This window comes from Pinus tabuliformis, chromosome Q (assembly GCF_031772625.1).
Source record: "Pinus tabuliformis cultivar Carrire ecotype Pingquan chromosome Q, CPIR1, whole genome shotgun sequence".
NCBI lineage: Eukaryota > Viridiplantae > Streptophyta > Pinopsida > Pinales > Pinaceae > Pinus > Pinus tabuliformis.
Genome location: NC_142296.1, coordinates 892426246 through 892443400, shown reverse-complemented (window position 1 = coordinate 892443400; position 17155 = coordinate 892426246). Strand labels below are relative to the sequence as shown.

Below are 17155 nucleotides of genomic sequence, written 5' to 3'. Positions count from 1 at the left end.
AACTACAATATAATTTGTCTTTGCTTTTCTGAACATCAAACCCTAGCTGCTAAACAACTCATCTCTACTCGATCTCAATACCAAATCTGACTGCTGCACAACACTGCCATCTCTGTCGACTCTTATTGCTGCTGCTGCTGCTACCACTGTCTGTTCTTACTTCACTATAGCTACTACTCTGTAAGAACACTGACACCACTGTTCCAACTATCCATTGTCACTGCTGCTACTATCATTGTCCACTTTTGTCCCACAAGATTCAGCCACACTTGGTAATTCAAAATTTCAACCTCATAATTCTCTGCTCATGAAAATGACAGGTAGCACCGTAAACCATATGTCGCCGTCATCACTGTCATGTAGATTTTTGTTACATGTCAAAGTCACTGTTAACAAGATCACTGCCACTGTTAAGGTCACTGTTATGTAACAAGGTCAATGGGTCACTGTTATGCCATGGTTTGCTGTTATGTCAAAGTCAACACCGAGCTACTGTCAAATAGATTACTATCTCATTGTCATATGGATCACTTGTCTTATAGAGACATTGTCACAACATCATCACTGTCATATCATCATCAACCCATACACCACTGTCATATCACTATAACATCCATTCACTGCTATAACAGGAGTATGACCATGAAACTAAACTGAAGATGAGACTGCAAGCAATTTCTTATCCAGGCTTCTTAAAATGACACACGACAATTTGATGACAACAAGAGTGTATATTTCTTGTGATAGGGCAAACCTTCACATCAAGAATAAACCCTTCTTACTGTCAACTATAAGTTTATAACTTGTTGGTTAGGGTTTCTTATAAGAGCCAACATACCTCAAAAGTGTGCTTTATTAACCACAGAAGATCATCATCTTACAATTGATTTTGATGCCAAGATCAACCTAGTGTATGGAGACCAAACCTTTCCACTATGGCTGCTTCAACGCTTTAAACTACATGCCACAAGTAAGTGTCCAGGACTTGCCCAAAGGTCGGCTTAATTCCTCCTTGCCAGGCACATATATATTTGTGAATCCAGCGAATTCTAGACCAACACAGCTTCAGGACAGTGAGACCAAACAAGCCATTGACTAGGCTGAAAACTTCCAACACAACAGTTACAATAATTAAAGTAATTTCTGTGTTGTGGAGTCTTGTATTACCAACAGATGCAGGGTTCTTAGATCAATTAAATTCTGTAAAACAAATCAACAATACTTCCTAAAAGGACCTGTGCAACCGTAATCTTCTTTACAATGTAACTCGGTACTGTTTGTGCAATAGAGGCCGAAGTCAATTGAAGTTTCAGGTCCTGTGTATAATGAAAGAGTAGACGTACCTTAGCAATAGTCCTCGGTCTGCTTTAAGGGAGATCCGAATGACTTTAATGATCCAAAAAACATCCTTTGTTGAGGCTTAAGTTAACCTTCAATGGACCACACCGATAGAACATATACAAAGTCTTGTTGTTTACTTTCTTGCTTGAAAAAAGGTTCATAGAGTGCCAGAGATCAAGGTCACACTGTTCAGAGGTTCTTGCACAGAAAACAGCTTTATCAAGGCTTCAACTCCACCGCACTCATACCACTACACTTATCACAGTCCTTGGTCTTCTTTTTACAGTCAGACCTATACCAAATAAGACAAGAGGTCTCCCCTTCACTAGTCTTCAAAGACCGCAGAGAAATAGATACTATATGCTCAGAATTAATGCCCTAAGGGGCTGCCACAAAGATCAACAAGGAAACCACAGATCCGCACTTTAGATTAGGGCCTAGACACTGCTCAACAGATCCCAAAAGAATACAAACCCTTACTGCTCAGAGATGACAATGGTTTCAGGCCTATCATTGGATTGGCTTCCTCTCCACAGGGCCAAAAATTTCAGATCACAATCACAAAGAATATACGTTGAATTGCATTCCATTGGAGCTGAGATGTGGCTCCTTTTTATAGACTTTGGAGGGGTTCATAAGGGCCAACCTAGTGCTCTTTTGGAGGGAGACTAGTGTTTCAAATTCAACAATATTAGAGGGAAAAACCCCCTTTGAGGGTTTTGAAGTTTGAACCTCGATTGCCTTTTAGACCCAAGGCGCTCACATACCCTTGTTTCAAAAGACAATTATTCACCATCAACCTTTTGCCACAAGAAACACTATTTTAATTCTTGGTGAGGAACCTTATGACATAAGCATTTGTCTTGGCCAAGGAAAAGCTGCCACATAATCACCCTTTGGGGTTTTTTCCCACAGGTTTTTGCATCAAACTTCAAACAAGCATAATTCCCAAACTGTTAAGGCTCTTGTGGCATGCAACATACAACCGGAATCAGTTTGGCGAGGAGCGTCTAATGACGATGATATTGAGATCAAATTCACTGAATTTCATCCTCAAACACCTCAACAAACGTGGGGCTACTAGGGTTTCCAACCATCCTTCTGTTGGAGCTTCCAACTAATGAAGTCTAGAGAAATATTAAGAGCGTTCAATAACGGACGTTGGCATCAATGGCAACACCATTCAATAGGATGTTCTAGTGATCGGTAGGAAAACGAGCCACCTGACTCACAAAACACTGAGCAAAGGACTGTTTCATCTCAGCAACCAAAGAACAGGGCCAGCAGGACAAGCAACAAATTTGCTAATTGTGGCAGTGTCGAGCAAAATGGGTAGAAGACTGAAGTTCTCAATGGCCTTTGCTCGATAAAGGAGGAAGGGAAAATTCTCAGAAAAGGAACTAGGAACCTAACTCATCAAGGATTAAGCAAACTATGGGTTCAATTCGTTGAGCAGAGGACTATTTCATCTCACCAAGCAGAGGATTGGTTCCTTTACCAAGCAAAGGACTTTGTTGACAGGATTTTCTTTAGAAGGTGGCAATCCGAAAACCCCCATATAAAACAAAATGATAAATAAGATAGATAATTTTATTAATGTTCAACGAATGACCACAAATACAGGTCAATGGAAGTGTTGCATACAATAGTGTTGATACAATGTGGAAGCACAAAAACAGCTCCTTTATAAAGTGCACAAAAAGTAAAGTATTGATATAGGTTGAGACCTGAAAACTGGACACTTGTAGCAGAAAATAGATCTAGAAGAAAAATACAACAGGAATGATTCCAAAATCCAGAATGCAAATACAAATAATGCAAGAGTCTCAAACTTCAGAGGCTATAGTTTCGGATGCAGGGGATGTGACAGAGAAAACCAATCAGGCTTTGGCAAGGTGAGATAGCCCTAGGCCATCTCCATCACAATAGAAAGGCAATCACAGAGGGCCATGACAGCAACCACTCTTAGATTAGCATATGTACATCACATGGACACCACATCAACACAACCATCAAAGATAGGGAACAGAGGGAAATTACAAAAATATTCCAATTGAGTCATTTCAAGTGTCAATTAAATTCTTGGTGACCAAGAACCATCAAGAAGTGAACATCTTGATGAAAATTTGGTCAATTATAAGATTCCAGTTAGAAGTTTCTTGTATTCTACGGGGGAGATTTTTGAGTTTATGCTGAGTTGCCCAGCAATAACTTTTGTCAAACAGTTTGTTTGTGTTCTGCTGTAGGTGATTACAATTTAAACTTAAGAAAATAAGCACAGTGAATAGCATGCGGCCAAAATATCACTTCCAGAGGCTCCAACTAATTTATTAATATTCATAAATTTACTAACAGCTGACACATAGTGCAGTAAACAAACTGGACTAAATTTATTTTTATGTTTCTCTTAGAGTATACAATGCACGAAAAATGAGGGAACAGGTGAACCTGGAAATTTGTCACAATGAGACAGCCTTCAGATAATAAACAAAAATGAGTTTCAAACCAGCCTCTTGTACCCAGAACTGTTGGCCTGCAAATACCCTCAGTGCTGCCTTGACTGCAGGAAAAAGGGTCCATGTTGATTTTGGGTAGCATTGGATGTGCTCTAGCTCCGAAATTTTGTGGAGGGGCTAGAATACATGAGATCTCCAGAACCCAGAAATCGTTTGGAGAAATTCCAACCGGATGAGGAGTTATTAAAATAATTAATATTTTTAATGGGTTCCTAAGTCTAAACTTAGGAAAATAAAAATATTAATGGGTATTAATAAGAATATGGGTGAGAAACTTCTAAGTGATGAGGATCAAGTCAGTTTTAATCTTAGCCATTGATTAGGGACTTAATCTTGGTCGTTGATTCATTAACAAAAAAAGTATAAGAGGAGGCTTGAGGGTCAGTTGGAGATACATTGGAGAGATCAGTCAGTTCGATTTTTCTGGGGCGAGGTTTGCTGAGAAAATTGAACAAGTGATCTGTTGCAGTGAGAGGGGCAGTAGCTGAGAGTTGGATCAAAAGGGAGTTTCGAGCCAACGAGTACCAGTCAGAGAGGTAACGCAGAGGCCTACGCAGCCCAGGAAGGGGCTTATGCAGAGTTGACGTAGGCCAAGAGGGTTCTTGCAGTGGCAGTGCAAGATAATCGAGGGAAGTTTGAGATTTTGCTGGGAGTTTGATGCTCTGAGCCGGGAGAGCTGAAGTCGAAGCTTCTGAGGGCAAATCGATCCAACAGAGAAGTGACACAGTCTCCTAGAGGCAAGACGTTGGCCCACATAGAGCAAATTGTGTTGGGATTTTCGCAGTGCTTGCCGAAGTCAACCATTCAGTGGATCAATTGTGACTTAGAAAACGAGATAAACCCTCCTATGTATTTCTTGCTACCGAGATTTCTCTGAAAGGTTAGCTAGTGTGAGAGGCAACCTATTGTACTCAAATTATACTTGCTTAATAATACAAACCCTCTATATGCTACACCGATTTTCCTGCATTGGGTTTTTCCGGGGAAATTTGTCCAAAAATAACGGTGTCCCTTGTGTGGTTGTCTCGTATCTATTTCAGTTCATGATCTGTATGTTTGTGTAATCTGCAATAATGTTTTCATCGTTGTTTAAATAATTAAATAACTTGTTGAATGTAAAAACAAGCAGAAGATGATAAACTGTTGAAATTACTAAGTCTAACTGTTAGAAACCCTTCATGTACTTTATTGATTTATTCCTACCTACTTGTTCTGTTAATTAACAAGTTATTTACCATGTAAATACTGGAAATAAATACAAGTACATGCTCAACACATTACAGATCATCAACTGAAGGAAACAAAATAAGCACACAAGTGACACCGTTGTTTTTGGACCAGTGTCTCAGGAAAAACCCAATGCGGAAAAACCGGTGTAACTATCTGAGGGTTTTATTATTATGCAGTTTCTAAATACAATTTGGGTGCCAAAACTGGCTCACCCAACAGAGAATAATCTTAGTAGTAGTACCTCTCAGTCGGAGACAGATAGTCCGGTTGAAACCCCGGATAATCACTCCGGCAGCTTCACAGCTCCAATCTGCCCCACGAAACCCCAACGTCAGCCTCTAGGGGCAACGTCAGCCCTTTCTGGCCCAACGTCAGCCCTTTCTGGCTCAACGTTTGCCTAACATCACTCTGGCTTGGCTTGCGTCAGCCTCCGGAGGCACTGTGTCAGTCCTCTAGCCCTCTGTGTCACCCACGCTGGCCCTTTGAGGCACTACGCAACTCCTGGCTGCATCTGCGTGAACCCAGCCTAGCTCTGCTTGAACCCCTGGCTGGTTCTGCGTCCCTCACTCTCGGCTACTGTGTTGATCCTCTTGGTGCTATCTCTGCCTCTCTCCTTTTGTATTCATTGCCCTCAGCTGCAACTCTGATCACTCTCTTGACTTCGTCAGCAAACCCAGCCCCAGAAAGTCGAAATCTTGATCAACTCGGTGTGTTCTCCAAGTGACCCTCAAGCCTCCTCTTATACTTTTCTCGTTGACAATTCAACAACTGATATTAAGTCCCTAATCAACGGTTAAGACTAGATCTGGCTTGATCCATGAATTTTGGACCATTCTAACACAATTTTATATTAATACACATTAATATTTTATTTTCCCTAAGTTTAGACTTAGGGACTCAATTAAAAATATTAATTATTTTAATATCTCCCAAACTTTTTAAAATCTACCCAAACCATTTCTAGGTATTGGAGATCTCATGTGCTTTAGCCTCTTCACCAATTTTTGTGGCTAGAGCGCATCTGATGCAACCCCAAATCAACACTCCCTCTTAGTGAGGACTGTGCTCTAGTAATACTCCTCACTGAGCATCACTCTAATCATCCGGCATTGGTCCCTGTGTTGATGTTAGGCCTGCTGCCCAACATCCTCTACACTGCTGCAACCTGTATTGCTACCAATGGCTTTGCCACTGCCACTGTTGCATCCATACTGCAACTCCCTCTCATCCTGCTGCATTGTGCTGCCCATAGCATTGTCACTGCTAATTGTTGCACTCAGTGTTGCGGGGGAGCGCCCCACCCCCCCCGATCCCACTCCCAATCTGTGCTCGAGCAGGAGCGTGCTTCCGTAAAAAAAGTTGCGCTCCCTACCTATTTCCGGAGCGAAGCAGGGAGCGTTGCTCCCGTCGCTCTGGGAGCGATTTTTATAACCTGGGAGCGATCGCTCCCAGAGCGACGAGAGCGAGCGAGGGAGACACAAAAAAAAAAGAAAAGAGAAAAAAGAAAAGAAAAAAGAAAAAAAAAAAAAAGAAAAAGGAAAAAAAAAGAAAAAAAGAAAAAAAAAGAGAAAAAGAAAGTAGTTTTTTTTGTGGAAATAAAGTGAGGGAGGGAGGGAAGGAGGGTTAAATAGACCCTCCCTCATTTCATTTCATCATTGTAATGAGTGAGAGTGAGAGTGAGATTGAGAGAGGGTGAGAGTGAGGAGCAAGGAGAGAGTGAAGAAGAGCAAGGAGAGAGTGAGAGAGAGCAAGAGAGAGCAAGAAGCAAGGAGCAAGAGAGTGAGTGAGCAAGAGAAAACAAGGAGCAAGGGGAGACTGAAGAGCTTGCAAGGTGAGATTGGACGCCAAAGAGGTAGGCTCTACAATATTGAATAGAGTGTCTAGCAATCTTTTTTTTAAGTTTATTCCTAAATAAATAAATAAATTTTTCTCTATTTCCCATTCCATTTTTTTAAATTTTGCAACTTCAAAACTTCAAATTTCTAACATCATGGTTATATTTCTTGGCATTTTCTTCTTCTTGGTTCCTGTGTTGGTTATTATGGTGCTGGAGAGTAGAAAAAGGAGGGTTGAAATTGAAAATGAAGAAGGGGATGAAGAAGGGGGCATAGTGGATTTGATGAAAACCCCGGTGAGGAGGCGCTGGAGGAGAGTGAACATGAGTCAGCTCAAAAAACTAAACAAGACCAAACCCCATTGTGGAAATATGTTAACAGGTCTGAAGCAGGGAAAGGGGGTGGAACCATTAAATTTTGTTGCCCCCATTGCAACAATAATTACACAAGTTCATACACCCGTGCCAAAAAACACCTCTGCAAGAAAATGCCATGGGATGGAGATAAACAAATAGGAATCAAAACTTGTACAAGTGTGTCAACAGCAGATAGAGACAAATACATAAGGGAAGAGGAGGAAGCCCAATACAAATCTAAAAAATCAAAGGGTTTCTTTGAACCAAGCTCACAATGACATGCACAAAGAACTCTTTCAGCATTCTCCCAAGGCAGTGGATATGGAGGCACGGGATCACCAGGTTTAAGGCGTAGAAGCATATCAGATTTCCTTGATGAAGGGTGTAGGAATGATGTGGATTCAAAAGTTTACAAGTTTCTCTATGCATGTGGGATACCATTCAATGTTCTTCGCTCACCTTATTGGCACGAAATGGTTTTTTCCATAAATGATGCCCCTAAAGGATACAAGAGCTCTGGGTATGACAAGGCAAGAACCGTTGGACTTGATCATGAAAAAACAAAAATATCACATTCTTTGAATAGAATGACAAGTTCTTGGACTGACAATGGGGTGTCCATTGTATCTGATGGATGGACAAATGTAAAAGGCAAACCATTGATATATGTTCTTGTTGTGTCTGTTAGTGGTGCCATTTTTCTTTCAGCATATGATTACTCAAACAAGTTCAAGACCGGCATCAACATTATAGAACCATTACTTGAAACAATTGAGCGTATTGGGCCATACAATGTCATCCAAGTCATCACTGATAATGCTCCTAATTGTAAGGCAGCAGGAGCAATTATTGAGGATAAATACCCCAACATATTTTGGTCTGGATGTTTGGTTCACACATTGAACCTTTCATGCATGATATTGCTAAGAACAAAAACAAACAATACAAATGGATTGGTGATTTGTACAAGAAAGACAAACAAACGATAAAATTTATTACAAATCATAGCAATACCCATGGCCTTTTCCGCAGTCACTCAAGATTGGAGTTGTTGAAGATTGCGAGGACTACATTTGGTAGCTATTACCTCACCTTCAGGCGCCTTTTGAAGGTAAGAGAGTCACTAGCTAGCATGGTATCAAGTCCACACTGGCAGGTATTAAAGGAAAGGGCTATAAATGCAGCTGACAGGCAAGGTTTTGAACAGGTGGAGGAGGCCGCTCTTGATGGTATGTTTTGGGCACGTGTGAGGCAAGTATTGGATTTCACCAAGCCCATTTATCACATGATTCGGTTTGCAGATATAGATAAACCAGTGATTGGCGAGGTGTATGAGAAAATGGATACCATGTTGGGGCAAATAAAAGATATTGTTCATAACAATGATCTCAACTTGTATACAATGACTCATGATTGTGTGTGTATACGGTGGGATAAACTTAATGTTCCACTACATTGCTTGGTGTATATCCTTACGCCAAAATACTACTCTACATTTTGGTTGGGCCAACCAGCACCAGGGGGTGGGGTTAGGGTCAAACCCCATATAGATGAAGAGGTATCTACAAGATATTTGCAAGCATTAGAAAAGTTGATACCTGACAGGGAGAAATGTGCTAGTGTGCGTCTTGAATTAGGCAGATACTTCAGTTGCACAGGTTTGTTTTGTACCTTTCATGCAATGAAAGATAGAGACAGATTTGATGCTCTCACATGGTGGGAATCATATGGTGGCCATGGAATTTTGCCAAAATTGGCAAAAAAAGTTCTCTCACAGGTTGTAAATACTTTTTCTGCAAAGAGGTGTTGGAGTACCTACAACTTCATACATAATATGAAAAGAAACAGACTCAATGAAAACCGAGCAGAAAGCTTGGTTTATGTGCACTACAACTTGAGGTTGTTGAGTCATTATTGTGATCAGGCTTATGAGGATCCAACATATAAAAGTTGGGACAACCACCCAGAGGATGATAATTTGGAGGATGGCAATATACATCTTCAAGAACTGGAAGCGGAACTCATGAGAGAGGAAGATGAAGCAACAACCATGCCACCTCCACCATCCAGTAGCAATGCTCGAGTTCTGGTCTTGTTCCTTTGCTGTCACCGCCTCCATCTACACCATCACGTGGAGGGCATGTGCCTTCTGGTTCTGGTTGTCGGTTTGTGCAGGAGACTCCTAGAAGACCATCATGACCTGCTCATACATTAGACACTTCTCGTGGCAAGGGCCACATGTAGTAGCAGATAATAGATTTACAGTTTAATTGTCTTTTCTAGTTTCTATTAGTTTTCATAACTGTTGAGTCTTGACTCTTTCATATCATAATGATATTTTTTGTAAACAATATATGACTGTGACAATTTAAGTTTGAAGTTTGAAGTTGGCAATTATAACTCATTGGTAATGATTCTAAATTATGAATATGATGCTTCGTGAAAGTTGTTTCATTTCATTTCATAATTCGTTTTATAACATTTCATTTCATGTTAGATATTATTTCTTGTAATGGTTAAACTTAGCTTACAAGTACAACTTTGGTGATCAATGATGATAAATGTTATATATTGAATTTTCAATTTTGAAAGCTTGAAGTTGAAACTTTAAGATTGATGAATCATGATTCACGAGACTCAATATGTTGTATGTTGCTAACTTGTGGGTGTGGTTGATGAAGATTATAACTTCTAGATGATTGATGTTATATGGTTGATGGTTCAATGATCAATCTATGTTTTCTATATCTAATTCATCATTCTACATGTTTTTGTTGACATATATGTATCAAAATATAAAAAATATAAAAAATATATATATTATATAAAAATGCTCCAGGATTCGCTCCCATACCGGGAGCTTTTGAAAATGTCTCTCTTGCTCCCGTTTTCGCTCCCACTCCCAAGTAACACTAGTTTCACTGCAACCAAGTCATTGAGAAGTAAGTAAATGATCTCCCAACTCTGACATCTCCGTCAGGCTAGAGACACCCATGATGCTGAAGCTCCCTTTGTCGCTGACAAGTGCTCCCTCTCTGACCTCTGCGCTTCTGCAACTATTCCATGCATCTCATATTGTTGCACACCTCTTTCTGCCATCTTGCACTGGTGAAACACTCCTGTGCTTCTCGCACTGCTGCCTACCGCTGTCCTGGGAATCCTGCACTGTAGCTCCCTCTGTCGCTCCATTCGCATCTGTCTCTACTGACATCCACCAGTATTACTACTCCTCTTTGGGGCTCCCATAGCAAGGTCTAATACAAGAGGCTGGGTACCCCGAGGATCCTGCCCCTCATCGCCTATAGTCCGTCTGACTACAGCTCGATGTCTCCCCACTTCCACTCAAGTGGTGTGTGAGCACTCATGGCATAGTCATCATCTGTCTCCAGTTCCTTCTCTACCCTTGTTGGCACAACCTTGGTCTCGGAGGCCTCTCCCTTGCTCTTCTTCCTTGGACACTGGGTCGCATAATGACCCAACTCCCCACAGTGGAAGCATTTGACCTTAGAGAGGTCATTCTTCTTCCGTTTCTCCTACTTTCCCTCAGATGTTAGGGTAGCATCCACCTCCTCCTCCTTGATTCTGATCCCCTTTCCGCTGCTTCCTGCCTTGCTCAGTGTTCTGATCTCTTCTTGGCGAAGAGCCGCCCACATTTTCTCCCAATCTGTAAGGGTCGCCCTGCCCAGTATGCTCTGGACAAACACCTCCTAGTCTTCAGAGACTACATTCAGGGCTGTTCTCACCATCAAATTTTGATCCGGCGTAGCCCCTATGGAAGTCATTTGATCTCAGATCTCCTTCAATCATCCGAGGAAGGTGCTGATTTGTTCTCCCTTCTACATCTGGTATGACCACAACTGATTTTCTAGTAACATCCTTCTCTACACAAAAGTATGCTGATACAATTTCTTTAAGGCCTCCCACATCTCATTTGTCGTGTCCTTTTCAGAGATATGTGGTATTACATGGTCCTTGACCCCGTCAAGGATGATGCTCTTAGCCCTCGCCATTGTGTCCTCGTACTTGTCGTTATCAGCTGGGTCAAATGGGATCGCTATCATTCTCAAGGCGAAGTGCTTGACACAATTCTTGTCTAGAACAGATAAGATTCTGGCCTTCCAGACTACGAAGTTTGAGGCTACGTCCGATCTGTCCTGGTCTCTTACCCCGTTCACTGCCATCTCGCTGCTCTTCTACTTCCCTCCTGGAAGTTCTTGGTGTGACTCCCTTTGAGCCTCGATTTCCCTCCTGGAAACCCTTCTACCAATGTCGAGATGTCCCCACTCTGATTGTTATTGCAGTTGCACCACTGATCCGGATTTTTCGGCTAGAAATCTTTGGTAGAAACTCCCTCCTCCTTGGCCTTGCCTTGTTAGGTACTGTTCTGACTACAATACCCCACCAGCTCCACTCTACAACTTACCCACAGCCTACTAAACCCCAACAAACTAAAGGTTAGAGCTTCTAAGCTCTACACAATCAGGCACTGGCTGAAATGCTCCCCTAGCCAACTACGTCAACCCTCCCAGTCTCTGCGTGGTTCTTCGTGAGCCTCTTCTGCCCTCCTCAGTCTCTGCGCTGGCCTCTTCTTGGCTCAATCTTGATGACGTAGGCACTGCATCACCCCTTGCTGCTACTCTGCTGGGAACAACTTCTGTCACTCGAGACAATTGTTTTCTGTTGCTACTGCTCTTCTTGGCTGATGTCCTAAGTTCTCCTGTGATCTGCAACCACACTCTGATACCATGTTGTAATTTCTAAGTCTAACTGTTAGAAACCCTTTATGTACTTTACTGATTTATTCCTACCTACTTGTTCTGTTAATTAACAAGTTATTTACCATGTAAATACTAGAAATAAATACAATTACATGCTCAACACATTACAGATCATCAACTGAAGGAAACAAAACAAGCACACAAGTGACACCGTTTTTTTTGGACCAATGTTCCCAGAAAAATCCCATGCGGGAAAATCGGTGCAGCTATCTGAGGGTTTTATTATTATGCAGTTTCTGAATACAATCTGGGTGCCAAAACTGGTTCACCCAACAGAGAATAATCTCGGCAGTAGTACCTCTCAATCGGAGATAGATGTTCTAGCTGAAACCCCAGATAATCACTCCGGCAGCTTCACAGCTCCAATGTGCCCCACGAAACCCCAACGTCAGCCCTTTCTGGCCCAGCGTTTGTCCAACGTCACTCTGGCTTGGCCTGCATCAGCCTTCTGGCTCTTTGCGTCACCCACGCTGGCCCTCTAAGGCACTGCGCAGCTCCTGGCTGCCTCTGCGTGAGCCCTCGTTGGCTCTACGTGAACCCCTATCTGGTTCTGCATCCCTCACTCTCGGCTGCTACGCTGATCCTCTTGGTGCTATCTCTACCTATCTGTTTCTGTATTCATTGCCCCTCAGCTACAACTCTAATCACTCTCTCGACTTCCTCAACAAACCTAACCCCAAAAAGTTGAAATCTTGATCAACTCGGTGTGTTCTCCAAGTGACCCTCAAGCTCCTCTTATACTTTTCTCGTTGACAATTCAACAGCTAAGATTAAGTCCCTAATCAACAGCTAAGATTAGTTCTAGCTTGATCCATGACTTTTGGACCATTCTAACACAGTTTTATATTAATACACATTAATATTTTATTTTCCCTAAGTTTAGATTTAGGGATTCCATTAAAAATATTAATTATTTTAATATCTCCCAAATTGTTTAAAATTTGCCCAAACCATTTCTGGGTATTGGAGATTTCATGTGCTTTAGCCTCTCCACCAATTTTTGTGGCTAGAGCACATCCGATGCTACCCCACATCAACATAAACCAGTGATTGCAGTAGGATTTCTGATGTGTAGATTTAGAAATTCTCACATGGTATCAAAGCATTGCAGATCATAGGAGACTGAAGACACCAGCCGAGAGATCTAGAGAATTTACTGTAGAGAAGTGGCTATCCCGAGTGATAGCGTCGTTTTAGAGGCAGGGGATTAGCTGAAGGTGTGATGCAGAGCTAGAAAAGTGACGTAGAGGTTCACGCAGTGCCTGCATCAACATTTCAAGCATGCATAGGGTGACATAGAACCCAAGAGGAGCTCATGCAGTGACTGCATCATCTCTCTGGGCTAGCGTAGAGCCTGAGAGGCTGGAATCAATCAGTTGTCGAGGCTGGAGGAGCAAAGCAGATTCGATCAGTGGAGTTGGTGGGATGTTGTTGCTGTTGGTGCAGAACAATGTCTGTGGAGACAGAGCCGAGGTAGAGGGAGTCACTGCCTTGACAGGTTTCTAGCCAAATAAATCTAGATCCGGGTTGCAACAACAATGGAGGATTGGAGGGGAGTGATTCGACATTTGGCAGGAGGATTTCCATGAAGGAAATCAAGACTTAGAGGGAGTCTATAGGAGTTTGTTCCTTAGAGGGTTTCTTGCGCCAAAGAAATCCAGATCCAAGTCTTGCTGGATTAGCAGTAGGAGAGGGAGAAGAGAACTAGTCCTATATTTTTTTAGCAGAGATGGCGGTCAATGGACTAAGGGATCAGGACAGATTGGATGGAGCATCCAATTTTGTCATCTGGAAAGTCAGGATCCTAGCAATCCTAGACAAACATCGCATCAAGGACTATGCCTTGAAAGTAGATGTTGTTTCGGTTGATGTTGATCCGCTACAAAAGTACGAGGAGTCCTGGGTGAAGGCTAAATGCATGATTCTAGACGGGGTCAAAGATCATGTGGTCTCACACATTGCTGAGAAGGACACAACAAGGGAGATATGGGAAACGTTGACCACCTTATATCAGGGCACTTATGTCCAACAAAAGATGTTATTAGAAAATTAGCTGAGACAGTACCAGATGCAGAAGTGAGAAGAGATCAATCCCTTCCTCCTCAAGTTACAAGGGATTCACGATTAGTTAAATTTTGTGGGGTCTACACCAGATCCTGAGTTCATGGTCAGGACTGCCATGAATGCAATCACTGAGGACTAGGAGACATTTGTCCAAAGTATCTTGGGCAGAGTGACTCTCCCCAATTGGGAGGAGATGTGGGCAGCTCTTCGACAAGAAGAGATCAGGTGGTTGACCAAGGCAGGGAGTAGCGGAAAAGGAGCCCGAGTCAAGAAGGAGGAAGAGGAGGATGCAACTCTCACATCATCAGGACAACAAGGGCAACAAACAAGAAAGAAGAAGGATATTTCCAAGGTTAGATGCTTCAAGTGTGGGGAACTTGGACATTTCGCCAATCAGTGCCCCCGGAAGAAGGGAAAGGAGGAGGCTTTTGACTCGAAGGCTTTTCCAGCGAAAGATGACAGGGAAGGCGAGGATGACGATTGTGCCATGAGTGCTCATGCACCTCTAGAGAAGAGGTGGGGCGACATGGAGTTGTGTTCGAGAGGACTACATGTGGGGAAGGATTCTTGAGGTGCCCAAACTCTTGGATTGCATACGGCTACGGAAGCCCTTAACGATAGTAGCAGAATGACGGGAGTCAGTTGGTGCGAGGGATGATGGAGCAATAGTGGCAGTGCTAGAGTGCCAGAGTCTGAAGCAGCGCAATGGATGTTGTAGCAGTGCGAGAGACACAAAGCAGTTTCCAGCAACACAGTAGCAGCAGAGGGTCCGCATAAATTAGTAGCAGAGGTAGATTCAGAATCACGAGGCATCCATACTGACCAGCGTGTTAGTGTTTGGGTGAAGTTTCAGTTGCTTACTTCTCAGCAATTGAGTTGCAGTGCAGTAGTTAGAAGTGGCGGTGCTATGGGCAGCATGAGGCAACATTTTGAGGAGGAGTTGTAGTATAGATGTAGCAGTGGCAGTGGCAGAGTCATGGGCAGCAGTACAGGATGCAACAATGTAGTGGATGAAGGGCAGGATGCCAAGCATCAAAAGCACAGAGGACTGATATAGTGGATCTGTGTAGTACTTCTGTTGAGAAGTATTGCTAGAGCACATTCCTCGCTAAGAGGGAGTGTTGATTTTGGGTAGCATTGGATGTGATCTAGCTTCGAAATTTTGTGGTAGAACCCAGAAATTGTTTGGAGAAATTCCACCCAGATGAGGAGTTATTAAAATAATTAATATTTTTAATGGGTTCCTAAGTCTAAACTTAGGAAAATAAAAATATTAATGGGTATTAATAAGAATATGGGTGAGAAACTTCTAAGTGGCGAGGATCAAGTCAGTTTTAATCTTAGTCTTTGATTAGGGACTTAATCTTGGCCGTTGATTTATCAACAGGAAAAGTATAAGAGGAGGCTTGAGGGTTAGTTGGAGATACACTAGAGAGATCAGTGAGTTCGATTTTTTCTGGGTAAGGTTTGCTGAGAAAATCGAACAAGTGATTTGTTGTAGTGAGAGGGGAAGTAGTAGAGAGTTGGATTGGAAGGGAGTTCCGAGCCAACAAGTACCAGTCAGAGAGGCATCGCAGAGGCCTACGCAACCCAGGAAGGGGCTCACGCAGAGCTGATGCAGGCCAAGAGGGTTCTTGCATTGGAAGTGCGAGATAATTGAGGGAAGTTTGAGAATTCGCTGGGAGTTCGATATTCTGAGCTGGGAGGGATGAAGTCGAAGCTTCTGAGGGAAAATTGATCCAACAAAGAAGTAACACACAGACTCCCAGAGGCAAGACACTGGCCCACATAGAGCAGATTGTGCTGGGATTTTCGCAGTGCTTGCGGAGTCAGCCATTTAGTGGATCAGTGGTGACTTAGAGAACGAGGTAAACCCTCATATGTATTTCTTGTTGCCGAGATTTCTCTGAAAGGTTAGCCGGTGTGAGAGGAAACCTGTTATACTCAGATTCTGCTTGCATAATAATACAAACCCTCTATATGTTGCATCGGTGTTCCCGCATTGGATTTTTCTAGGTATGTTTGTCCAAAAATAACAGTGTCCCTTGTGTGGTTGTCTCATATCTATTTCAGTTCATGATCTGTATGTATGTGTATTCTGCAATAGTGTTTTCATCGCTGTTTAAATAATTAAAAAACTTGTTGAATGTAAAAACAAGTAGGAGATGATAAACTAGTGATTGCAGTAGGATTTTTGATCTGTAGATTCAGAAATTCTCACAGTCCACACAAATCTAAGATGATGGCTACTCTGTTCAAATTCGTCCTCATAATTAATACACCCTTCATTCAGCAGAAAGAGGTCTACAACTTGCCTAGGATGACTAATAATCTCCAACAAGGGACACGTTGCCACAGTCCTGTCCAACTATTATTAAATCGTGCCTCTTTGGTGGATATGTCTAGCACCCACACTTATGAACACTGTCACTTCAATAGTAAGGAAGAAAGTCGTCCTCCAACAGAGATTCAACCCAAAACCAAGTATTTTGACTCACAAAGGAAGGTATTCATACTGATCCTCTTTTCGTAGAGTGACTCGTCCCAACTGTGATGCCTCTTTAGCGTATGGGCCAGGAAACTTGTGCTACGATCTTCTTTCAACTCGTGCTTCAAATTAGTAAGGAAATTTGGCAGAGGAAATCATTCTCCCTTGGATTCAATGTCTGCAACTTAATGGTTCCTTGCTTCATATGCTCAAACTCCATATTTGTCCATGGCCATCACCTGTAAGAGAAGATTCATGAAAAATATAATATCAGTGAATAAAATCAACTGATAACATCTTAATAACTCGATATTCACTGAAAATCTTTTACTCCATTGAAGCTCAACGGTGAAATTTGAGTGATTTCACTCTCAAATCCAAATTAAGCTGTCTAGTTTCAACACCGAAGTTTGTTATGGCAGCTAGGGCTCCAAAACCCTAAGTTTCTCCTTCAACTCTCTCTAAGAACTCTTTCTCCAAACTCACAAATGCTCGAATGAGGAGAGTCTCCTCGTTTTCTTTCTTTTATGAGTTTATGGTTGTCTTT

General features: G+C 42.2%; 1 protein-coding gene across 1 annotated transcript in view; it reads right to left on the bottom strand.

Moving 5' to 3' along the window:
• LOC149222349 (uncharacterized) overlaps positions 1-17155 on the bottom strand; it is a 128557-nt gene that overhangs the window by 80047 nt on the left and 31355 nt on the right. The window contains 1 exon segment of the mRNA XM_089387573.1: positions 82-178. Within this exon segment, the coding sequence (XP_089243699.1) occupies positions 82-178 (97 nt within the window).